Raw genomic sequence first — 26,370 nt, 5'->3', positions numbered from 1 at the left:
CTGCCTTGTCTGGTGCTGTCATACTGTGCACTGTGACCTAAGTAGTGCACCTAGATGGCTGCCTCATCTGGTACTGTCATCCTGCCCACTATGACCTATGTAGCGCACCCTAGATTGCTGCCAAGACTGGTACTATCATCCTGCCCACTGTGACCTATATAGTGCGCCCTAGATGGCTGCCTCGCCTGGTACTTTCAAGGACAGGATGAGCAACCCATTGAATAAATTATGCATGGGTCATCCTGTTAGTTCACTGATCATTTTATCCATCTACATTATGTCATGCCGCTATGTAGTGCTCACTCACACATTGTAACTAATGTAGTATGCCCAACATGGCTGCCTCAGCTGGTGCTCTGTTTAGAATGACACATGCAGGGTTCTGATGAACTTCATCTAGTATTTCTATCTCTCCCATTATGTGTCATTATTTCCCATCATTGCCTATTCTGCCCAGTGTAATTCTATGTAGTGCTCCAAAAGTCTCTGCCTCACCTGGATCCTCGAAGGATAAGATGAATTATTAACTACTATCATAGGAGGTCACACTCTGACATCATAGGGCAGGTGCAAGTTTTGATTCTGTGACCGATGAGACGTATAAGGATGCACCAAGTGGTATTTCAGCTTCTTCTGAAAGTGGTCATCTCAGTCCTTTCACATTTGGACGTACACCAGGTAGGGGTGTTGTGGCATTAGCATAAGTAGCAGGCACGAATGTGGCAAATGACGCACGGATGGCCACGACTGTATGTGACCCAGCCCCCGTGTAAAACATTTGGGTAAATTTACTAAATGGCAGATTGAATTCATTTCAAACTCACCGGAAACTGACAAGGATTGACCGCAGGTTCTACAGAGAAAAGGCAGTATTTACACAAAGTCATTTGGACCTTCTAAATAGAACCTGCCATCAATCATTGGTCCTCATTCAGAGTTGATCGCTCGCTAGCTGTTTTTTGCAGTCGTGCAAGCAGATAGTCGCCGCCCACCGAGGAGTGTATTTTAGCTGTGCAAGTGTGCAAACACATGTGCAGCCTAGCGGTACAAAAAAACTTAGTGCAGTTTCTGAGTAGCCCAGGACTTACTCAGCCGCAGCGATCACTTCAGCCTGTCCAGGACCGGAATTGACGTCAGGTACCCTCCCTGCAAACGCCTGGACACGCCTGCGTTTTTCCTAACACATCCAGAAAACGGTCAGTTGACACCCACAAATGCCATCTTCCTGTCAGTCTCCCTGCGAACGCCTGTGCGAATGGATTTTTTGTACAATCCATCGCTGGGCAGCGATCTGCTTTGTACACGTGTGATGCGCCTGCGCATTGCGGTGCATACGCATGCGCAGTTCTGACCTGATCGCAGTGGTGCAAAAACGCTTACAACCGATCAGGTCTGAATGACCCCCATTGTTTCTTCTGAGATCCTGCTGCAAATCCACCATTATCTCGCCATGGTTTATAAGCCTGCAAAGAGGTTCTGCAGCAAGTTCTGACATTTTTACCTTAAATTAAAGATTTTCCCTACCATTTCACACCCTCAGAGGAGTGCACAAAAAATGTCATTGTCTTCTGATTGCTTCAATGCACGTTTGTAATTGGATTGCAAATGCAATGCGCAGTGAAAATTTGCTGAGAAAACGGTAACTCACTGCTCACACGAGGTAACTAGCACCTAACTGGATTGACCCCTTTGTATGTAAAATATTATTATCTTGCAGATCCCACTGTCAGCATAGACAGAATACTGACCGTGGCATCCTGATGACGAGAATCCCAACAGGGGAAGGTAAGTATACTTACCTTCCCATGTGCCCCCCCCCCCCCTTCCCGTAGCCCAAACCTAACCCTCCCACCCCACAGCCTAACCCTAACCCTTCCCGATGGTGCCTAAACCAAACCTCCCCTTTACACAGGCTAAACCTAACCCATCCCCCTTCCCCTGCATCCTAACCCTAACCTTCTACAGAGGTGCCTAATCCTAACCCCCACCCCCCACAGCGTAAACCTAACCCACTACCCCCTGGACCGCAGCCTAACCCCCCCCCCACAGCTAAACCTAACATCCCCCCCCCCAGGCTTACCACTCCTGTGGGCCGACGCACAATCATTCAGGATTCCGGCGCCAGGCTTGTGACACTATTTAGGATGCATGTGTTGGCATTCTGAGTAGTGTCGGGTTCCGTCAACCCGATCCCCTCCACCCGGATCCTGACCGGATCCCGAATAAAACAGTGTATTCCCTTTGCCATACTTGGCCTAATCAACAGATGTAAACTCAACTAAATATTTACTGACCTGTCCTAGAGGTACCTGATATTTTCTACCAACTTAGGTTCAACCAGCAAAGGAGATAACAACAATTATAATATTTTTATTAGTTTATAGCTTAACCTGAAAACAGTAAAATATAAATGATTCAACTGATGCTTTTTTCTATATCTTGCTTTGAGACTGATCTCTTCTCATGAGATGTTCCCTGGAGTTCATGTCTGGTCTGAACACTATGATGAAACATTTAGGCAGGAACATACAGATCACCAGAGCCCAACTGGAAGCCAAGATGGCAAATATTTCCATGGCCACCGTGTATTTACCCTGAGCACTGAGGGAGGCCGGGATAAAGGACACCCAGACACTGAGGAAGGCCAGCATGCTGAAGGTAATAAACTGGGCCTCATTAAAGCTGTCAGGGAGTCTCCGAGCCAGGAAGGCAACACTAAAACTAATGGTGGCCAGAAGAAACAGATAACCCAGCACGGTCCAGAAGGCAATGGAGGAGCCCTCATTACATTCAACAATGATGAGTCCAGGTTTGGTGTGAGTGTTGTACTGTGGGAAAGGAGGGGTGAGTGACAGCCAAGTGATGCACAAGAGGAACTGTAAAAGGAAACAAGCAAAAATTATCATGTAGGACACTTGAGGTGTGGTCCATCTCCTCAGGCTGCTTCCCGGTCTGGTGGCCATGAAAGCAAAGACCACCATGATAGTTTTTGCCAAAATACAAGAGATGCAAAGAGTAAACACCAGGCCAAATGCAGCTTGGCGTAGTAGACAGTTCTCTGGTTGAGGATACCCAATGAAACCTAAAGCGCAGAGGAAGCACAAAGATAAGGACACCAGCAGAAGGCAGCTTAGGAAATAATTGTTAGCTTTCACTATGGGCGTGTCCTTACAGTAGATGAAAAGCATTAAAATGAAAACAGGACTGGCTGAGGACAATATGCTTGTTCCTGCCAATGCTGCTCCTAATGGATCTTCATAGTGCAGGTACTCTATGGGCTTCTGTAGACATTTGGTTTTCTGGAGATTTGGCCACTGGTCCCATGGACACTTCATGCAATCAAAAGAATCTGAGAAAGAATAACCAAATGATTACTTGTTTCATTTTATAGTTTATATCCAAAGGAATGAAATCATGTTATCCCAGTACAATATCTGTGACTTGGAAACATCTACCATAAAACCGTTACTGCTGAAACTTTGCCTTAATCTTCTAATTTTTCATTCGCTACAAAAACTGTAGGACAAACAGATGTGGAGGAAAGTTTCTACAGTAATAATGTTATTTCATTTTTCTTCTTCTTAACCACTTAACGGACAATTTCCCCCCAAAATAACTGCTCCAAAATTGTGTTATTTTTTTTAAATGAGTGAATTAGGTGAAGAACATGAATTTAAGCTTATCCAAAATGATTTTGGTTAAAAAACAAGAATTAAAAAAAAAAATTCTCAAACATCAGAACATCGGTCAGAAGATCGGTAACAATGGAACATCAGTAACTTTGCAACCATCGCAACATTACCTTTTACACCTGAGACAGCAGCCAGGTATACAGGGGGAAGGGGGGGGGGGCGCTGGGGGTGGTTTGGCGGGGTTGTTTTACACTTCCCCAGCGGCTGCCATTGTCTGCAGCTGCTGGGTGGGGTGTCCTGCCGTGCTGTTAGGGTCTCCTGCTCTGTGCTGCCTCGTCGTCATGGTAACCGGGAGACAAGTGCTAACGGAGTAACCTGAGCATAGCTGACACTCCGGTTCGGGTCTTTTGCTGTGCAGTGGTTACAGGCTCTGTGCACGGCAGGGGATCCGGTGCTGGTTTTTGTGCTCACAGTCTGTGAGGTCTGAGTGGGGCGTGGACAGCACCTGCTATATAAACCCTCTTCTCAGGTTAGGCAGATGCTGCTGAATCTTTGTTGGTTAGTCAGTTCCTGAAAGCTAGCTAGTACTGTGTAAACTTTGTATTTGTTTGTTGCTTACTGCAAATAGGCCTTGGGATTTGGTATTACACTCTGCCAATCCAGACCTAGCAGTAAGACTGGAGTCAGTCTTTTAACCTGCTGGGGTTCTTTTGCTACTCTGTGAACCTAGCAAGTTTGCGGCTGTATTCTCAGACTTGCCTGCCAAAATCCTCTCTCACTGTGCAAGGTGTTCAGGTGTCAGTTTAGTGGCAGTAAGCTGAACCAGTGCACTGCAAGTGAGGACTAGAATTGTGGAGACTCTCCTTGTGTCTATTATTCCATCTCTGACCAAGGAGTTTACTGCCACACCCGTTGGTAACCCTATAGGGTTTTGCTGTTGCCCTTAGCAACAGCATTTCGGGTTCTCTACGTATTAAATCACTACATCTCGCTTCTTTCCATCTGAGCATTCCTAATACTAGGGAGACACCCAGTTTCTTAGCCTTTGGGCTTCTCTATTCACTTTATGTTTATTTTGTTACCCTATCACCTTCTGTGTATGTAATGTCATATTCCCCAGTCTGTCTGTGAGTTCATTTGTTTTGCATCCCTCACCGTTCAGACACCAGTACATTCCTGCTGGCACTGGTGTGCATAACATATTCAGCAGCCTAATACTCCTGTTGAAATTTTGTGGGAATATGGAGCATACCCCTCAAAATACTTTGCAACAGGTGGTCGATCAGGTGCAGGTCCTGACTCGACAATTTAATGATTTGTCCATTAAAATGCACACCTCGCAGGCCGCTGGCGGAGCTCCCGCAGCAGCAGTACCTTCAGGGGTTAAGGAGCCGAAAGTAAATCTCCCGGATCGTTTTTCTGGAGATCGCTCGCAGTTCTTTTGTTTCAAGGAGAGCTGCAAGCTATATTTCCAGCTTAGGCCTCAGTCTTCTGGGTCGGAGATTCAGCGGGTGGGCATAGTGATTTCCTTGCTACAAGGAGACCCACAGGTCTGGGCATATGGGTTGCAGCCTGACTGTCCATCGCTTAAAAGTGTTGATGCTTTTTTTACGGCACTGGGCATGTTGTATGATGACCCTGACAAGACGGCCTCAGCCGAGGCTCAGATTTCGATCCTTAAGCAAGGGCGAAGGCCAGTTGAGGTTTATTGTACGGAGTTTCGGAGGTTGGCCCATGATACCCAGTGGAATGACCCAGCCCTGAGACACCAGTACCGAAGAGGTCTTTCTAACCAGTTAAAAGACCAACTGGTACAATATCCCTTGCCTGATAGCTTGGATCAGCTCATGCAGTTATCCATTCGGGTGGATAGACGGCTGAGAGAGCGCAGGCTTGAAAGGGAGACCGAGGTTTCCTTCTTTCCCAAGGGAACCTCAGACTCTGAGGAATTTTCCGAGGAGCCTATGCAGATTGGGGCTACCCGCCTCTCCTCGCGTGAGAAGACGCGGAGGAGACAGCAGGGGTTATGTTTGTACTGTGGGAATAAAGGTCATGTGGTAGTATCATGCCCAGAAAAGCCGGAAAACTTCAGGGCCTGAGGGTGATGGGAAATATCCTGTCAGGTCAGAAGTCGGAATTTCCCAAGAAGACTTTTATCATTCCGGTGACCTTGAAGATCCTCGGTCAAACTGTCAAGACTGAGGCCTTTGTGGACAGTGGGGCCGACGGGGTTTTTATGGACCGCCAATTCGCCCTGAAACACTCTGTTCCCTTAGTACCCTTGGCATCGGAAATTGAGATTTGTGGGTTAAACGGGGAACCATTATCCCAGGGTAAAATTACCTCTTGCACTAGCCAGATTTCTTTGTTTATTGGAGCCACACACTCTGAAAAATTGTCCTTTTATGTGACTGTCTGTACTTTTGCCCCATTGGTGTTGGGGTTACCCTGGTTAAGGGCCCACAATCCTCAATTTGACTGGGTCTCTGGGGAGATTCTTAGTTGGGGTACTGATTGTTTCAGGAGTTGCTTGAGCCTTCCAGTCAGGCTTTCGCAGCTAAGTTTGCCAGGATTGCCAGGATGTTATGCAGATTTTGCGGACGTGTTCTCCAAAAGAGTTGCAGAGGTACTACCTCCCCATCGCCCCTATGACTGTGCCATTGATTTGTTGCCGAATGCTTAGCTTCCCAAGAGCAGGTTGTACTCCCTGTCACGTCCTGAGACTCAGGCTATGGCAGAGTACATTCAGGAGAACTTGGCTAAGGGATTTATCAGACCTTCACAGTCTCCAGTTGGGTCGGGGTTCTTCTTCGTGGGTAAAAAGGACGGTTCGTTGCGACCCTGCATCGACTTCAGGGAATTGAACCGTATCACGATTAAAAACTCATACCCACTGCCTCTCATTTCGGTCTTGTTTGACCAGCTTCGTACTGCCACCATTTTTTCTAAGATTGACCTACGCGGTGCGTACAATCTAATCCGAATAAGAGAGGGGGATGAATGGAAGACTGCCTTTAATACCCACTCAGGGCATTATGAATATTTGGTGATGCCTTTTGGGCTCTGTAATGCCCCGGCAGTCTTCCAGGACTTCATGAACGATGTGCTCAGGGAATATTTGGATAAATTCTTAGTTGTATACTTAGATGACATCCTAATCTTCTCCCATTCCCTGGAGGAACATCGGAAGCATGTACGCTTAGTCCTCCAGAAACTCAGAGACCACCGGCTTGTGGCGAAGCTGGAGAAGTGCGAATTTGAAGTTCAGCAAATCGCATTTCTAGGATATATTATCTCCCCAGAAGGTTTCCAAATGGAGGGTTCCAAGGTACAGGCAGTCCTGGATTGGGTGCAGCCCACTAGTTTGAAGGCGCTTCAGCGTTTTCTGGGCTTTGCGAATTTTTATAGGCGATTTATCGCTGGATTTTCATCTATAGTGGCGCCCTTGGTGGCACTCACTAAGAAAGGGGCGGATGTTGCTCACTGGTCTTGTGAGGCCAAAGCGGCTTTTGCCCATCTCAAAAGGGCATTTGTCTCGGCCAAGGTGCTGCGACACCCAGATCCAGAGCGTCCTTTTGTGGTGGAGGTGGATGCCTCTGAGATGGGTATTGGGGCAGTGCTCTCTCAGATGGGGGTGTCTGATAATCGCCTTCATCCCTGTGCTTACTTTTCCCGTAAATTTTTGCCTGCCAAGATGAATTATGACGTGGGTAACCGGGAATTGTTGGCTATTAAGGATGCACTCGAGGAGTGGAGACACTGGCTTGAGGGGGCTAAGTTTGTGGTCTCAATTCTCACCGACCATAAGAATTTGGCATTTTTAGAGTCAGCGAAGCGCCTCAATGCCAGGCAGGCACGATGGGCTTTGTTTTTTGCTCGCTTTAATTTTTGGATAACATATCGCCCTGGGTCAAAAAACATCAAGGCTGATGCGCTCTCGCGGAGTTTTGCTCCAATCCAGGAGACCACCGAGGAGCCATTGCCCATTGTGTCCCCATCATGTATTAAAGTGGGCATTACCCAGGACCTCTTGTCATTAGTCCTTAGAGCACAGGAGCAGGCTCCTCCAGACCTTCCGGTAGGTCTTTTGTTTGTGCCTCCTAGGTTAAGACAGCGAGTGTTCCTGGAATTCCATGCCAAGAAGTCGGCAGGTCACCCGGGTATTGCCAGAACTCGGGAGTTGCTATCTAGGGCGGTGTGGTGGCCCTCGGTGGCTAGGGATGTGGATCAGTGGGTTCGGGCATGTGACATCTGTGCCCGAAATAAGACTCCTAGAGGGGTTCCTGTTGGCCCATTACATCCACTCTCTATTCCATCTAAGCCATGGACCCACATTTCAATGGATTTTGTGGTGGACTTGCCCAAATCCTCGGGGATGACAGCCATCTGGGTTGTCGTTGACAGGTTTTCGAAGATGGCGCACTTCGTTCCATTGGTTGGGCTGCCATCGGCCAGACGCCTGTCTGAATGATTTATGCTGCATGTTGTGCGCCTCCACGGGTTGCCACTTGATGTGGTCTCTGACCGCGGATCCCAGTTTGTGGCCAAATTCTGGAGGGCATTTTGTTCCGATCTCCAGATTTCTGTCAGCTTGTCGTCAGGCTGCCATCCGCAGTCTAATGGGCAGACTGAAAGGGTGAACCAGTCCTTGGAGCAGTTCCTCAGGTGTTATGTCTCCAAGTGTCAGACTGACTGGGTTGCTCATCTGTCCATGGCGGAGTTTGCCTATAACAACGCGGCTCACTCTGCTACAGGGATCTCTCCCTTCCTTTGTGTGTATGGGCATCATCCTAAGGCCAATTCTTTTGACTCCCTGGACTCCACGCCTGGTGGTTCTTCTGTGGTTTCGGTCCTTAGAGGTATTTGGAGGAAAGTGAAGAAAGCCCTTGTGTCTGTGTCATTAGTGACCAAAAGGGTTTTTGATAAGCGGAAAAGACCCTGCAGCTTCAAATTAGGAGACTTCGTCTGGTTGTCTACCAAGAATTTGAAGTTGAGACAGCCATCTCATAAGTTAGGCCCCCGGTTCATCGGTCCTTATAAGATCACTAGGGTTATCAATCCGGTGGCATTTCAGTTAGATCTACCCCGTTCTTTGGGTATCAATAAAACATTTCATTGTTCCCTTTTAAAACGGGTGATTAGTAATCCTTCTTTCAGTGGAAGACCTTCCCCTCTTCTGATACGTGGCCAGAGGGAGTTTGTTGTTGAAAGGATTCTTGACTCCAAGATGGTTCGGGGTCGGCTGTCATTTTTGGTGCACTGGAAGGGGTATGGCCCGGAGGAGCGGTCGTGGGTGCGCAGTTGTGATCTTCATGCCCCCAGACTGTTACGCTCTTTCTTCTCACAGTTCCCCGATAAACCCGGTGGTAGGGGTTCTTTGACCCCTCGTCAGAGGGGGGGTACTGTTAGGGTCTCCTGCTCTGTGCTGCCACATCGTCATGGCAACCGGGAGACAAGTGCTAACGGAGTAACCTGAGCGTAGCTGATACTCCGGTTCGGGTCTTTTGCTGTGCAGTGGTTACAGGCTCTGTGCACGGCAGGGGATCCGGTGCTGGTTTTTGTGCTCACAGTCTGTGAGGTCTGAGTGGGGCGTGGACAGCACCTGCTATATAAACCCTCTTCTCAGGTTAGGCAGATGCTGCTGAATCTTTGTTGGTTAGTCAGTTCCTGAAAGCTAGCTAGTACTGTGTAAACTTTGTATTTGTTTGTTGCTTACTGCAAATAGGCCTTGGGATTTGGTATTACACTCTGCCAATCCAGACCTAGCAGTAAGACTGGAGTCAGTCTTTTAACCTGCTGGGGTTCTTTTGCTACTCTGTGAACCTAGCAAGTTTGCGGCTGTATTCTCAGACTTGCCTGCCAAAATCCTCTCTCACTGTGCAAGGTGTTCAGGTGTCAGTTTAGTGGCAGTAAGCTGAACCAGTGCACTGCAAGTGAGGACTAGGATTGTGGAGACTCTCCTTGTGTCTATTATTCCATCTCTGACCAAGGAGTTTACTGCCACACCCGTTGGTAACCCTTTAGGGTTTTGCTGTTGCCCTTAGCAACAGCATTTCGGGTTCTCTACGTATTAAATCACTACATCTCGCTTCTTTCCATCTGAGCATTCCTAATACTAGGGAGACACCCAGTTTCTTAGCCTTTGGGCTTCTCTGTTCACTTTGTGTTTATTTTGTTACCCTATCACCTTCTGTGTATGTAATGTCATATTCCCCAGTCTGTCTGTGAGTTCATTTGTTTTGCATCCCTCACCGTTCAGACACCAGTACATTCCTGCTGGCACTGGTGTGCATAACACGTGCTGACCGATCAGCAATCATCGGCAACACTGAGGGGAGGGTGCAGGGAGGCAGAGGGACCTTCCGGTCCCTCTGAGAGCAGCAGCGGAGGGTATTTCTCTTCCCTGCAGATGCAAACACTGTTTATCTGACTGGTCGCATCCTGTGCGACCAGGGCAGATAAAGCACTTGCTGGTATGGTCGCATCTGATGCCACCATGCCAGGCAAGTGGTTAAGGCCTGTCTCTGTAATTTCCACCTGGTTGTTCTGCACAATCACTTTGGAGAAATTATTTGTATTTATTGCAGCTACAGTATGTCCCTCTGTGATGTCTTTAGCCACCCTACACCTCATAGGATTTACTGTATGTTACTGATCTTCAAGAAGTTTTATTTCAGTCTATTTCTGTAATTTACTTGAGCAAAGACTTCAAACCTATATTTTAAAACGCTTCATATTGCTTTATTTCTCCTGCTATACTGCCATAAAACACAAGAACATGTTATCCTCATGAGCAAGAGATGACATTAGTGGCCAAGGAAGGAAAAATAAATACTTTAGAATACAAACCCACGACATCACAAGTGGATGAATGGCAAGGGGCAATGGTGGGTTAGGTATCTGTGACCGGCAGTCAGGAGATCGCCGGTCACAATACAGACTGTCATGAGCCACAGCAGTGGCTCATTCCTGTTTGCATTCCATTTATTTATTTTATGTTATATTTCTGTTTGCATGTCAGGTATTCTCATGTACTTGTTTTCGGTACTGTTGCGGGCCGCCCTTGATGAGTCTGTGTAACTGCAGCCTGTTTCCTATATGTTTCCTATAGTCTCACCTGTCAGATCATTAGGTCATTATGTGGTGAGTCTGTGTAACTGCAGTCTGTCTCTTGTATTTGGCCTGTGCTGTCTCACCTGTCAGTTAATTAGGCCATTACCTTGTGTCTGGCTTCCAGCCATCCTGATTGGAGCGTGCTTCTTTAATTACCCAGCCTTCCCTGCACTTGGAGCCGGTGATAGATTCTTGTTCCTGTATGCACTAGTGCCTGGTCCCTGACCTTTGGTGTGAAATCTTGAACAGTTGGTGCCATTGCATTGCTTGGGATTCCCGGTCCAGTTTGAATCCTGTGTGTCCTGTCCTGCCAGTTTGGAGCACATTACCCTTGTTACCTTAGTTCCTGATTCTACGTGTGAGACCTTGCCTGGAAATAGTATCATACAGCTCTGGTTGTCTCTGCCTTGTCTTGCTCTGTCTTGCCTAGCCTGGAATCGAGGAGTCTCCTGCAGCTAAGTGTTCTTGTTGTTTGCATTTCACTTTACTCTGCCTAGATCTTTTGGAACTCATTGCTTTATGATTTATTATTCATTCCATCATGTGCATTGTTGTACACAAATATACAGTTAAGTTGCTTAAAACATCTCAGGGCATTGTTGCCTCTAAGTTTGAAGCTTTTACAATCACTCGGATATTTATTGTCATTGCTGTACACACTCTGTGAAATTTGATAAGTGTGATTAAGTTGTGTTCCGAACTCACTCCTCGAGTGGTGCCTTGGTTCCTATATTGGGATTTCGGCGGCCACGCTGCACATAATCTGTTCATAGTCCTTCTGTATTCTTTCCCGTTGGTAATCTTGCAAGTTTCAGTTAGCTTTCTCCATACTCACTCGCAGTCTCGGTTGGTGCCTTGTTACCTTGTAAGACCTGGGGGCATCGGAGTCTGTGCGCACCTAATTTGCCCATTCAAACGCGGCTGCTAAAGGCAGAAGTCTAGCTCTGCAGGCACCATCCGACCACTGGGAGGAGTAACGGAGTCAGGGGTAGAGTAGGTGTAGCTGCAATTACTCATTACCAGCCGCAGCTCCACACCTGAGTTCTGGAACTCCCTGGTTGGCACCCAGTCTCCAGAATTCCATATACTTGTTTCCTAACACCGACGGCGGGATCCCAGCATTTAAATGCCCGTCGGGGGGTGAAGATTAACTTTGGATGTTTTTTTAAAGGGGCAATCATTTACAAGGCATAACCATGCCTTGTGAATGATTTCCCCTTTTAAAAACGCCCGAGTTCGGCTAGCATCCCGCACGTCGGGCGAACTCTGACTCCATTACATCCCGCCCAAGATATCGTAAGCTCCAGAAGATGAAATAAAATTCTTCTAATGTCTATAGTATCTCAGGACATATCTACAGGTCCATCACTCACCTGTCTGGTTAGATATTTCTCCTTGTAGACAGGGGACACATTCAAAGCAACACACAGGTTGTCCTCTTATGGCCGCCTTCCTGGTACCTGGTGGACAGCTCTCACTGCAGACTGAGCGGGGTGTCTGGTGATAGGACACAATATTGAGGAGGTTTTTAAAAACAATTAATACAAATTACTATGCTTATCTACTGTGAATTATTTTATTTTCCAGACTTAGGGTAACCATAATGATGACAATACCAAGAAGTCAGTGCTAGTATTGCCTTTTCCTCTCATACGGAGATAGACCCAAAAGTCCTTCAATCAAAAAGTTTGACTGTCTGACGTGCCTACTTGGATGCGGTCACTCATATAATCCTCCACCATTCTTTCAATGGTGAGAGAATCATATGCAGTGACAGTAGACGACATGTCAGTAATCGTTGGCAGGTCCTTCAGTCTGGACCAGATGTCAGCACTCGCTCCAGACTGCCCTGCATCACCGCCAGTGGGTGGGCTCGGAATTCTTAGCCTTTTCCTCGCAGCCCCAGTTGCGTGAGAATGTGAAGGAGGAGCTGTTGACGGGTCACGTTCCGTTTGAGTTGACAAGTGTCTCACCAGCAGGTCTTTGAACATCTACAGACTTGTGTCTGCCGGAAAGAGAGATACAACGTAGGCTTTAAACCTAGGATCGAGCACGGTGGCCAAAATTTAGTGCTCTGATTTCAACAGATTGACCACCCGTGAATCCTGGTTAAGCTAATTAAGGGCTCCATCCACAAGTCCCACATGTCTAGCGGAATCGCTCCATTTTAGCTCCTCTTTCAATCTCTCCAGCTTCTTCTGCAAAAGCCTGATGAGGGGGATGACCTGACTCAGGCTGGCAGTGTCTGAACTGACTTCACGTGTGGCAAGTTCAAAGGGTTGCAGAACCTTGCACAACGTTGAAATCATTCTCCACTGCGCTTGAGTCAGGTGCATTCCCCCTCCTTTGCCTATATCGTAGGCAGATGTATAGGCTTGAATGGCCTTTTGCTGCTCCTCCATCCTCTGAAGCATATAAAGGGTTGAATTCGACCTCGTTACCACCTCTTGCTTCAGCTGATGGAGGGGCAGGTTCAGGAGTGTTTGCTGGTGCTCTAGTCTTCGGCACGCAGTGGCTGAATGCCGAAAGTGGCCCGCAATTCTTCGGGCCACCGACAGCATCTCTTGCACGCCCCTGTCATTTTTTAAATAATTCTGCACCACCAAATTCAATGTATGTGCAAAATATGGGATGTGCTGGAATTTGCCCACATGTAATGCACGCACAATATTGGTGGCGTTGTCCGATGTCACAAATCCCCAGGAGAGTCCAATTGGGGTAAGCCATTCTGCAATGATGTTCCTCAGTTTCTGTAAGAGGTTGTCAGCTGTGTGCGTATTCTGGAAAGCGGTGATTCAAAGCGTAGCCTGCCTAGGAATGATTTGGCGTTTGCGAGATGCTGCTACTGGTGCCACCACTGCTGTTCTTGCTGCGGGAGGCAATACATCTACCCAGTGGGCTGTCACAGTCATATAGTCCTGAGTCTGCCCTGCTCCACTTGTCCACATGTCGGTGGTTAAGTGGGCATTGGGTACAACTGCATTTTTTAGGACACTGGTGAGTCTTTTTCTGAGGTCTGTGTACATTCTCGGTATCGCCTGCCTAGAGAAATGGAACCTAGATGGTGTTTGGTACCGGGGACACAGTACCTCAAACAATTCTCTAATTCCCTGTGAATTAATGGTGGATACCGGACACACGTTTAACACCAACACACCTGCCAAGACCTGAGTTATCAGCTTTGCAGCAGGATGATTGCTCTGATATTTCATCTTCCTCACAAAGGACTGTTGGACAGTCAATTGCTTACTGGAAGTAGTACAAGTGGTCTTCCGACTTCCCCTCTGGGATGACGATCGACTCCCAGCAGCAACAACAGCAGCGCCAGCAGCAGTAGGCGTTACACTCAAGGATGCATCGGAGGAATCCCAGGCATGAGAGGACTCGTCAGACTTGCCAGTGACATGGCCTGCAGGACTATTGGTTTTCCTGTCTAATGAGGAAATTGACACTGAGGGAGTTGGTGGTGTGGTTTGCAGGAGCTTGGTTACAAGAGGAAGGGATTTAGTTGTCAGTGGACGGCTTCCGCTGTCACCCAATGTTTTTGAACTTGTCAATGACTTCTGATGAATGCGCTCCAGGTGACGTATAAGGAAGGATGTTCCTAGGTGGTTAACGTCCTTACCCCTACTTATTACAGCTTGAAAAAGGCAACACACGGCTTGACACCTGTTGTCCGCATTTGTGTTAAAATAATTCCACACCGAAGAGGTGATTTTTTTTGTAATTTGACCAGGCATGTCAATGGTCATATTCGTCCCACGGACAGCAGGTGTCTCCCCGGGTGCCTGACTTAAACAAACCACCTCACCATCAGAATCCTCCTTGTCAATTTCCTCCTCAGCGCCAGCAACACCCATATCCTCATCCTGGTGTACTTCAACAGTGACATCTTCAATTTGACTATCAGGAACTGGACTGCGGGTGCTTCTTCCAGCACTTGCATGGGGTGTACAAATGGTGGAAGGCGCCACCTCTTCCCGTCCAGTGTTGGGAAGGTCAGGCATCGCAACCGACACAATTGAACTCTCCTTGGGGATTTGTGATTTAGAAGAACGTACAGTGCTTTGCTGTGCTTTTGCCAGCTTAAGTCTTTTCATTTTTCTAGCGAGAGGATGAGTGCTTCCATCCTCATGTGAAGCTGAACCACTAGCCATGAACATAGGCCAGGGCCTCAGCCGTTCCTTGCCACTCTGTGTCGTAAATGGCATATTGGCAAGTTTACGCTTCTCCTCAGACGCTTTTAATTTAGATTTTTGGGTCATTTTACTGAACTTTTGTTTTTTGTATTTTACATGCTCTCTACTATGACATTGAGCATCGGCCTTGGCAGACGACGTTGATGGCATTTCATCGTCTCGGCCATGACTAGTGGCAGCAGCTTCAGCACAAGGTGGAAGTGGATCTTGATCTTTCCCTATTTTACCCTCCACATTTTTGTTCTCCATTTTTTAATGTGTGAAATTATATGCCAGTAATATATCAATAGCAATGGCCTACTGTACTGTACTATATATGTATACTGTTGGGTCACCAAAATGCTGCACTGTAATACTATATATACTGCTCACAAAAATGCCGCACAGATATGGAATGGATACGTGCACTCAGTGACACAGAGCTGCAAGATACAGCAATGGCCTACTGTACACAACTATATACTGTTGGGTCACCAAAATGCTGCACTGTAATACTATATATACTGCTCACAAAAATGCCGCAGATATGGAATGGATACGTGCACTCAGTGACACAGAGCTGCAAGATACAGCAATGTCCTACTGTACTGTACTACTATAATTATTATTATATACTGGTAGTCCCCAGTCCCCACAATGCAGCACACTTATCAGATATTTGCAGCACACTGAGCACAGATATGGAGCGTTTTCAGGCAGAGAACGTAGATATTTTCAGCACACTGAGCACAGATTATTTGCAGCACACTAAGCACAGATATTTGCAGCACACTGAGCACAGATTACGGAGCTTTTCAGGGACAGAACGCTGCCACGTCTTCTCCGTTCAATCTCCAATGCACGAGTGAAAATGGCGGCGACGCGCGGCTCCTTATATAGAAAACAAATCTCGCGAGAATCCGACAGCGGGATGATGACGTTCGGATGCGTTCTGGTTAACCGAGCAAGGCAGGAAGATTCGAGTCTGCCTCGGAACCGTGTAAAATGGGTGAAGTTCGGGGGGGTTCGGATCCCGAGGAACTGAACCCGCTCATCTCTAATTATTATTATCCTTTATTTATATGACGCCACAAGGGTTCCGCAGCGCCCAATTACAGAGTACATAAATAATCAAACAGGAAAACAGCAACTTACAGTTGATGACAGTATAGGACAAGTACAGGGTAAATAAACATAGCTACATCTGCAGATGACACTGGAATAAGTATCAGGTGGCAGAAGACTGCTGGATGTGGCACAGTTGAAGATTATTAAAGTAAGACAAAGGATAAGCACATGAGGGAAGAGGGCCCTGCTCGTGAGAGCTTACAATCTAAAGGGGAGGGGTAGACAGACATGGGTGACACAGATGGGGTACATAGAGAATGTGGAACAGAGGGTTAGGATGAGATTTGGCTGGATTTAGTGAAGAAGTGGACCCCCAGAAGGCACAAGTCAATACTTAACATTGCAACATTTTACTGGGCTATGCAGGAGAAAATTAAAAATAGGGGGGGGGGGGAAAGAATCGATAACATCTACCGCTTTCAAAAAGGTCAATGGAAGCTGAAATAATGGACAACTACCTCATGGAAGCCAGATACAGTATACCAAACAGTACTTAGCAGAGTTAGGAATGAGTGCTTATGAAATACAGTAACATTTTGTCATAATATTTCAGAAACTGCATGGCTGGTCTCTTGCACTCTTTTGCTCTAATACACCACCTGCTTTAGGATTTATATTCAAAAACATTATGTCTCCATAATCCCAAAAACGTCAGTCTTCTTGGAAAGTGGTTTGTTCCTTTGTAAGGGAAAGAGAACAATCGTTCTCAAACAACGGTTTCTCAATTTCTTTTTCCTCTGGGAAGGGATTGTGGATTCGGAGGTATATCTGAGCATTTCTGTAAATCAGAAAGCAGCGACTTTCGACAAATGTTTACATTAGATTACGTTTGGCAAAAAAAAAAAAAAAAGTACAGAATCCCATTTAGGATGTCTTCACCAAATCGTAGACATAAATATCGATATTGTCATCAAACTTAATGAAGTACACAGATGGTTTAGCTTAAACTTGATGAATAACCATGCCAGTCCTTTTTGAGCCATCTTCTTTTGTATATTCCACTTGCTTGCCCACCAGGCTGTCCACAACCTCCCCTGGTTCTCTTTCAGCTGGAGGGGAATCATTTGAGTCTGGCATGATTCGAAGATCTCCTTCTTTATAGTCATCTAAAAGTTGATACATATATAAGACTGGGTTCTTTTCATAGGTTATATAAAACCATGTGTTCATAATAGGTGCTCATGCTAATACCATCCCTCGCCACTCATCCTTGGAACCATCCTCTGTTTCAAACATATGCACCCCTGCTTTACCAATCATTGTGTCAGCCAAATGGGCATCACTGATTCGGGATGAGGCAACTCTGTCTGGTAGAACTTCAAGAGCAGACACCCTTTCATCCTTGTGAAGCTCAAGTCCATAGACACAATCAAATCCATTAGCGGACACACTAAATGAGTTTTTTTCAACAGTATTCACTAGAGAGGACCCAATTCAGGGACTGACACACAATCTCAATAATGACAATATCACACTGATAGGTACTTATTTAAGCAAGGAAGTAGTCTGTGACCGATTAAAACATTTAAAGATTAATAAATCACCAGGGCCCGATGGTATTCATCCAAGGGTTCTAATGGAGCTTCACTCTGAATTGGCAAAACCGCTATCTTTGATCTTTGAGGATTCAGTTATATCAGGTATGGTTCCCAAAGACTGGCGTATAGCGGAAGTAGTGCCTATATTCAAAAAGGGAAGTAAAGCTGAACCAGGTAATTATAGACCAGTTAGTCTTACATCTATAGTGGGGAAAGTATTGGAAGGTATTCTAAGAGATAGTATTCAGAAGTTCCTTGAAACCAATAAGGTCATTAAAAGGAATCAACATGGGTTTATGAAGGACAGATCCTGTCAAACCAACTTACTTGGCTTTTATGAAACAGTAAGCGCAAACCTAGATCAGGGTAAAGACGTGGATGTAATCTTTTTAGACTTTGCCAAAGCGTTCGATACTGTACCACACATGAGACTTATATACAAGCTACAAGAATCAGGGCTAGGAAGCACAATATGCACTTGGGTCAAAAACTGGTTAGATAATAGGAAGCAGCGCGTTGTGGTTTAATGGATCTTTTTCAACTTGGACTGAAGTGCTAAGTGGTGTGCCGCAAGGCTTAGTATTAGAACCGCTATTGTTCAATATTTTCATTAACGACCTAACAGAAGGTCTAGAGAGCATGGTGTCAATTTTTGCAGATGATACCAAATTGTGTAAGGCTATAAATACAGAGGAGGATGCCGAGTCTCTTCAGAACGACTTAGTTAAATTAGAAGCATGGGCAGCCAAATGGAGAATGCGCTTCAACACAGACAAGTGTAAGGTAATGCACTGTGGTAACAAGAACAAAAATTACACCTACCTACTAAATGGGGTAAAATTAGGGGATTCTGTACTGGAAAAGGACTTAGGTGTCCTCATAGATAGCAAGCTAAGCAGTAGTACCCAAAGTAGGACTGCAGCAAAGAAGGCTAATAAGATATTAGCATGCATAAAACGGGGTATTGATGCTAGGGACGAGAGTATTATACTCCCGTTATATAAATCACTAGTGAGGCCACACCTCGAATACTGTGTACAGTTCTGGGCACCGTACTACAAAAAGGATATCCTGGAGCTTGAAAAGGTACAGAGGAGGGCGACCAAACTAATTAAGGGCATGGAGACGATGGAATACAAGGAAAGGCTTGAAAGACTAGGCATGTTTACATTGGAAAAGCGGAGACTAAGAGGGGATATGATCAACATATACAAATATATAAGGGGACAATACACAGAGCTTGCGCGGGACCTGTTTTTGGTTAGATCAACACAGAGGACTCGTGGACACTCGCTCAGGTTAGAGGAGAGGAGATTCCGCACAATACGGCGTAAAGGCTTTTTCACGGTAAGGACAATACGTGTTTGGAATTCCCTGCCCGAGGGAGTTGTAATGGCGGAATCTGTCAACACCTTTAAAAATGGGTTACATAAATTCCTATTGGATAAGGATATCCAGGGGTATGGTGCATAGTCATGCATTATAGTTACTATTAATAGGGATAAAATGCAATGGCTGACAGCAGCATCAGTCAGAAATTTTAGTCAAATCATCATGCATAGGACACCACAAATAGGTTGAACTCGATGGACAATTGTCTTTTTTCAACCTCAGATACTATGTTACTATGTTACTTTATAAGATAGAGGAAGGGATTCACTGGTACTTGATCCAGAACTGTTCCTTTCCACTGGGTTATTGGCCCACTGCCTTCTTTCCACCCATGCTGTATTCTACAGCCTACAATATTTCACCTTGGCTGGGAGATTGGTTTACTTGGTCCCATATTGTTTCGATGTTTCTTATGAGATGTTTTTTTCTTCATCATATCTGCAGAAACACCTGCATGTGCTGCATCAGCTCCTGATCGCTGAGCGGCCGCCTTTCCAAATGGAGACTTCATTCATCTGTGTATTAAAGGGCAGCAGGGCTGCTGAACTAGGGTGAAAAGTGTAGTCACTCCAAGTTTGTTGTGGTCCTTCCAGTCTACATGAAAAAGCACCCCTTCCTTTCCACCTTTCAGAAAAACTCCAACCCTCAATTGCTCTGATCAGAGGTCACTTATCTGGGGCAGATAAGATGTGTTTCCCTCCACTCCCCCTGCAGGTGATGGCTGCGGCACAGTGCTCCCCTGCAGCCAGTTGCCCCAATCCTCCCCCACTCCCTCCTTTGTCAGACTCCGTCACCACCACTGTGCGCTGCTATGGAAGAGCAGCTCCCGCCTCACTCCCCCTGAACTTCCAAGCCCTCCGCTCAGACACTCCAGCGCTCGTTCCCTTCCCTCACCCCCTCCCTCTCCACACACTGCCAAATTTGGAGCTGGCTGCTACTATACGGCCGCCTGTCACTCTGCTGCCAGGACCAGGCCACGCCTTCCTGCGAAATACTGATCCCTCCAGAGCTTGATACTGTATACTGTACTGTGCGACATGTGTTATACACCTGGTGATTATACATCCTGTAATCTGTACTGAGCGATGTGTGAGATACACCTGTTATCTGTGCTCAGTGTGCTGCATTGTGGGAACCACCAGTATATAATTATAGTAGTACAGTACAGTAAGCCATTGCTGTATCTTGCAGCTCTGTGTCACTTCTAGTATCCTGATCAGTGCTTAATATCTGTGCTCAGTGTCAGTGCTGCATTGTGGTGAACAGTATACTACAGTACAATAGTCCAGTGCTGTTCTCGCTGCTCAGTGTCAGTTCTCAGTATAATCAGTAATCAGTATAATTAATCAGTTCTCAGTATAATCAGTGCGCTGTTAGACGTGTGCCCGTTTTCCGCCATTAGTGCAGTGGGATTTAGACAATTGATAAAGTTATTGTGTCACGGTACAAAATCCCATCTTGATTCAACTTCACTTGGCAGGAAATAGCGAGATTTTACCAATTAATATCAGTGATTTATAATTATTAATTACAGTGGTCTTGCCAAATAATTCCAGTGATGTTGTCATTTTCTTCCAGTGATTTGGACCAATAATACCATTGATTACAATGAATAATTCTAGTGATTTTGTCATTTTCTTCCAGTGATTTGGACCAATAATACCATTGATTAGAACAAATAATTCCTGTGATATTGAGGTGTTTGTGTCGCTTAGCTTAGCCATCCAGCGACCACAGTGCACCTCTTTTTCTCTTTTCTTTGCATCATGTGCTGTTTGGGGCCAATTTTTTTAAGTGCCATCCTGTCTGACACTGCAGTGCCACTCCTAGATGGGCCAGGTGTTTGTGCCGCCCTCTTGGGTCGCTTAGCTTAGTCATCCAGCGACCACGGTGCAAATTTTAGGACTAAAAATAGTATTGTGAGGTGTTCAGAATAGACTGGAAATTAGTGATGTGCACCGGACATTTTTCGGGTTTTGTGTTTTGGTTTTGGATTCGGTTCCGCGCCCGTGTTTTGGATTCGGACGCGTTTTGGCAAAACCTCCCTGAAAATTTTTTGTCGGATTCGGGTGTGTTTTGGATTCGGGTGTTTTTTTACAAAAAACCCTCAAAAACAGCTTAAATCATAGCATTTGGGGGTCATTTTGATCCCATAGTATTATTAACCTCAATAACCATCATTTCCACTCATTTTCAGTCTATTCTGAACATCTCACACCTCACAATATTATTTTTAGTCCTAAAATTTGCACCGAGGTCGCTGGATGACTAAGCTAAGCGACCCAAGTGGCCGACACAAACACCTGGCCCATCTAGGAGTGGCACTGCAGTGTCAGACAGGATGGCACTTCAAAAAAATAGTCCCCAAACAGCACATGATGCAAAGAAAAAAAGAGGCGCAATGAGGTAGCTGTGTGACTAAGCTAAGCAACCCAAGTGGCCGACACAAACACCTGGCCCATCTAGGAGTGGCACTGCAGTGTCAGACAGGATGGCACTTCAAAAAAATAGTCCCCAAACAGCACATGATGCAAAGAAAAAAAGAGGTGCACCAAGGTCGCTGGATGGCTAAGCTAAGCGACACAAGTGGCCGACACAAACACCTGGCCCATCTAGGAGTGGCACTGCAGTGTCAGGCAGGATGGCACTTCAAAAAAATAGCCCCTCAACAGCACATGATGCAAAGAAAAATGAAAGAAAAAAGAGGTGCAAGATGGAATTGTCCTTGGGCCCTCCCACCCACCCTTATGTTGTAAAAACAGGACATGCACACTTTAACAAACCCATCATTTCAGCGACAGGGTCTGCCACATAACTGTGACTGAAATGACTGGTTGGTTTGGGCCCCCACCAAAAAAGAAGCAATCAATCTCTCCTTGCACAAACTGGCTCTACAGAGGCAAGATGTCCACCTCCTCCTCATTGTCCGATTCCTCGTCCCTTTCACTGTGTACATCCCCCTCCTCACAGATTATTACTTCGTCCCCACTGGAATCCACCATCTCAGGTCCCTGTGTACTTTCTGGAGGCAATTGCTGGTGAATGTTTCCACGGAGGAATTGATTATAATTAATTTTGATGAACATCATTTTCTCCCCATTTTCTGGAAGTAATCTCGTACGCCGATTGCTGACAAGGTGAGCGGCTGCCCTAAACACTCTTTCTGAGTACACACTGGAGGGTGGGCAACTTAGGTAAAATAAAGCCAGTTTCTGCAAGGGCCTCCAAATTGCCTCTTTTTCCTGCCAGTATATGTACGGACTGTCTGACGTGCCTACTTGGATGCGGTCACTCATATAATCCTCCACCATTCTTTCAATGGTGACAGAATCATATGCAGTTCTCCAGTTGCGGGAGAATGTGAAGGAGGAGCTGTTGACGGGTCACGTTCCGCTTGACTTGACAATTTTCTCACCAGCAGGTCTTTGAACCTCTGCAGACTTGTGTCTGCCGGAAAGAGAGATACAACGTAGGTTTTAAATCTAGGATCGAGCACGGTGGCCAAAATGTAGTGCTCTGATCTCAACAGATTGACCACCCGTGAATCCTAGTTAAGCGAATTAAGGGCTCCATCCACGAGTCCCACATGCCTAGCGGAATCGCTCTGTTTTAGCTCCTCCTTCAATGTCTCCAGCTTCTTCTGCAAAAGCCTGATGAGGGGAATGACCTGACTCAGGCTGGCAGTGTCTGAACTGACTTCACGTGTGGCAAGTTCAAAGGGTTGCAGAACCTTGCACAACGTTGAAATCATTCTCCACTGCGCTTGAGTCAGGTGCATTCCCCCTCCTTTGCCTATATCGTAGGCAGATGTATAGGCTTGAATGGCCTTTTGCTGCTCCTCCATCCTCTGAAGCATATAGAGGGTTGAATTCCACCTTGTTACCACCTCTTGCTTCAGATGATGGCAGGGCAGGTTCAGGACTGTTTGCTGGTGCTCCAGTCTTCGGCACGCGGTGGCTGAATACCGAAAGTGGCCCGCAATTCTTCAGGCCACCGACAGCATCTCTTGCACGCCCCTGTCGTATTTTAAATAATTCTGCACCACCAAATTCAATGTATGTTCAAAACATGGGACGTGCTGGAATTTGCCCAGGTGTAATGCACGCACAATATTGCTGGCGTTGTCCGATGTCACAAATCCCCAGGAGAGTCCATTTGGGGTAAGCCATTCTGCGATGATGTTCCTCAGTTTCCGTAAGAGGTTGTCAGCTGTGTGCCTCTTCTGGAAAGCGGTGATACAAAGCGTAGCCTGCCTAGGAACGAGTTGGCATTTGCGAGATGTTGCTACTGGTGCCGCCGCTGCTGTTCTTGCTGCGGGAGGCAATACATCTACCCAGTGGGCTGTCACAGTCATATAGTCCTGAGTCTGCCCTGCTCCACTTGTCCACATGTCCGTGGTTAAGTGGACATTGGGTACAACTGCATTTTTTAGGACACTGGTGACTCTTTTTCTGAGGTCTGTGTACATTTTCGGTATCGCCTGCCTAGAGAAATGGAACCTAGATGGTATTTGGTACCGGGGACACAGTACCTCAATCAAGTCTGTAGTTGCATGTGAATTAACGGTGGATAACGGAAACACATTTCTCACCGCCCAGGCTGCCAAGGCCTGAGTTATACGCTTTGCAGCAGGATGACTGCTGTGATATTTCATCTTCCGACTTCCCCTCTGGGATGACGATCGACTCCCAGCAGCAACAACAGCAGCGCCAGCAGCAGTAGGCGTTACACTCAAGGATGCATCAGAGGAATCCCAGGCAGGAGAGGACTCGTCAGACTTGCCAGTGACATGGCCTGCAGGACTATTGGCTTTCCTGTGTAAGGAGAAAATTGAAACTGAGGGAGTTGGTGGTGTGATTTGCAGGAGCTTGGTTACAAGAGGAAGGGATTTAGTGGTCAGTGGACTGCTTCCGCTGTCATCCAAAGTTTTTGAACTTGTCACTGACTTATGATGAATGCGCTGCAGGTGACGTATAAGGGAGGATGTTCCGAGGTGGTTAACGTCCTTACCCCTACTTATTACAGCTTGACAAAGGCAACACACGGCTTGACACCTGTTGTCCGCATTTGTGTTAAAATAATTCCACACCGAAGAGCTGATTTTTTTTGTAATTTAACCAGGCATGTCAATGGCCATATTCGTCCCACGGACAACAGGTGTCTCCCCGGGTGCCTGACTTAAACAAACCACCTCACCATCAGAATCCTCCTTGTCAATTTCCTCCTCAGTGCCAGCAACACCCATATCCTCATCCTGGTGTACTTCAACAGTGACATCTTCAATTTGACTATCAGGAACTGGACTGCGGGTGCTCCTTCCAGCACTTGCAGGGGGCGTTCAAATGGTGGAAGGCGCAAGCTCTTCCCGTCCAGTGTTGGGAAGGTCAGGCATCGCAACCGACACAATTGGACTCTCCTTGGGGATTTGTGATTTAGAAGAACGCACAGTTTTTTGCTGTGCTTTTGCCAGCTTAAGTCTTTTCATTTTTCTAGCGAGAGGATGAGTGCTTCCATCCTCATGTGAAGCTGAACCACTAGCCATGAACATAGGACAGGGCCTCAGCCGTTCCTTGCCACTCCGTGTCGTAAATGGCATATTGGCAAGTTTACGCTTCTCATCAGATGCTTTCAATTTTGATTTTTGGGTCATTTTACTGAACTTTTGTTTTTTGGATTTTACATGCTCTCTACTATGACATTGGGCATCGGCCTTGGTAGACGACATTGATGGCATTTCACGTTTTGGCCATGACTAGTGGCAGCAGCTTCAGCACGAGGTGGAAGTGGATCTTGATCTTTCCCTATTTTAACCTCCACATTTTTGTTCTCCATTTTTTAATGTGTGGAATTATATGTCAGTATCAATAGCAATGGCCTACTACTATATATACTGCGCACAACTGAAATGCACCACAGGTATGGATGGATAGTATACTTGACGACACAGAGGAAGGTACAGTAGTGGCCTACTGTACCGTAATGCTATATATTATATACTGGTGGTCAGCAAACTGTGCAAAACTGAAATGCACCACAGGAATGGATGGATAGTATACTTGACGACACAGAGGTAGGTAGAGCAGTGGCCTACTGTACCGTAATGCTATATATTATATACTGGTGGTCAGCAAACTGTGCAAAACTGAAATGCACCACAGGAATGGATGGATAGTATACTTGACGACACAGAGGTAGGTACAGCAGTGGCCTACTGTACCGTAATGCTATATATTATATACTGGTGGTCAGCAAACTGTGCAAAACTGAAATGCACCACAGGTATGGATGGATAGTATACTTGACGACACAGAGGTAGGTACAGCAGTGGCCTTCTGTACCGTACTCCTATATATTATATACTGGTGGTCAGCAAAATGATGCACTGTACTCCTACTATATACTACAATGCAGCACAGATATGGAGTGTTTTTCAGGCAGACAACGTATACTGGTGGTCACTGTCAGCAAAACTCTGCACTGTACTCCTCCTATATAATATACTGGTGGTCCCCAGTCCCCACAATAAAGCAGTGTGAGCACAGATATATGCAGCACACTGAGCACAGATATGGAGTGTTTTTCAGGCAGACAACGTATACTGGTGGTCAGTGTCACTGTCAGCAAAACTCTGCACTGTACTCCTCCTATATAATACTGCTGGTCCCCAGTCCCCACACTAAAGCAGTGTGAGCACAGATATATGCAGCACACTGAGCACAGATAAAGAGCGTTTTTTTCAGGCAGAGAACTGATAAAACTGGTGGTCACTGATCAGCAAAACTCTGCACTGTACTCCTCCTATATTAATAATACAGCTGTTCCCCAGTCCCCACAATTAAGATATAAGCAAGCACAAATATTTGCATCAACAATGAATAAACGGAGAGGACGCCAGCCACGTCCTCTCCCTAACATTTTCAATGCACGAGTGAAAAAGGCGGCGACGCGCGGCTGCTTATATAGAATCCGAATCTTGCGAGAATCCGACAGCGGGATGATGACGTTCGGGCGCGCTCGGGTTAACCGAGCCATACGGGAGAATCCGAGTATGCCTCGGACCCGTGTAAAATGGGTGAAGTTCGGGGGGGGTTCGGTTTCCGAGGAACCGAACCCGCTCATCACTAGTTGAAAGACAACAATGGCAATTTGTGCAAAGGGATGTGTGTGATTTTTGATATGCAAAATGGGGGTATTCTCAACCAACAAGGAAATTTAGCAATCACACACACAGTGAGTTGTGGCTTCATATGATACAGGATCAGGAAGTGTGTGACTGCCCATTAGAAGGGGTGCTAGCCTGCACAACAGGGATAGAAAAGGCTGGTGGAGACACCGTAGCAACTGATTGGGGAGGTCCTGATATGGTATAAAGTATGCCATGTATCACCA

General features: G+C 46.2%; 1 protein-coding gene across 1 annotated transcript in view; it reads right to left on the bottom strand.

The window, feature by feature from the left end:
* Positions 1-2,422: 2,422 nt before the first annotated feature.
* The window catches only part of LOC134934170 (extracellular calcium-sensing receptor-like), a 41,880-nt gene continuing 17,932 nt past the window's right edge, over positions 2,423-26,370 (bottom strand). The window contains exons 3-4 of the mRNA XM_063929664.1: positions 12,119-12,278; positions 2,423-3,349 (exon numbers count right to left, since the gene is read on the bottom strand). Coding sequence (XP_063785734.1) covers positions 2,433-3,349; positions 12,119-12,278 — 1,077 coding nt within the window. The 3' untranslated portion in view covers positions 2,423-2,432. The remainder of the gene's footprint in view (positions 3,350-12,118; positions 12,279-26,370) is intronic.

This window comes from Pseudophryne corroboree, chromosome 6, assembly GCF_028390025.1.
Source record: "Pseudophryne corroboree isolate aPseCor3 chromosome 6, aPseCor3.hap2, whole genome shotgun sequence".
Classification (NCBI taxonomy): Eukaryota; Metazoa; Chordata; class Amphibia; order Anura; family Myobatrachidae; genus Pseudophryne; species Pseudophryne corroboree.
The sequence above is the reverse complement of the archived record's forward strand: the minus strand, read 5'-3'. Positions and strand labels throughout refer to the sequence as shown.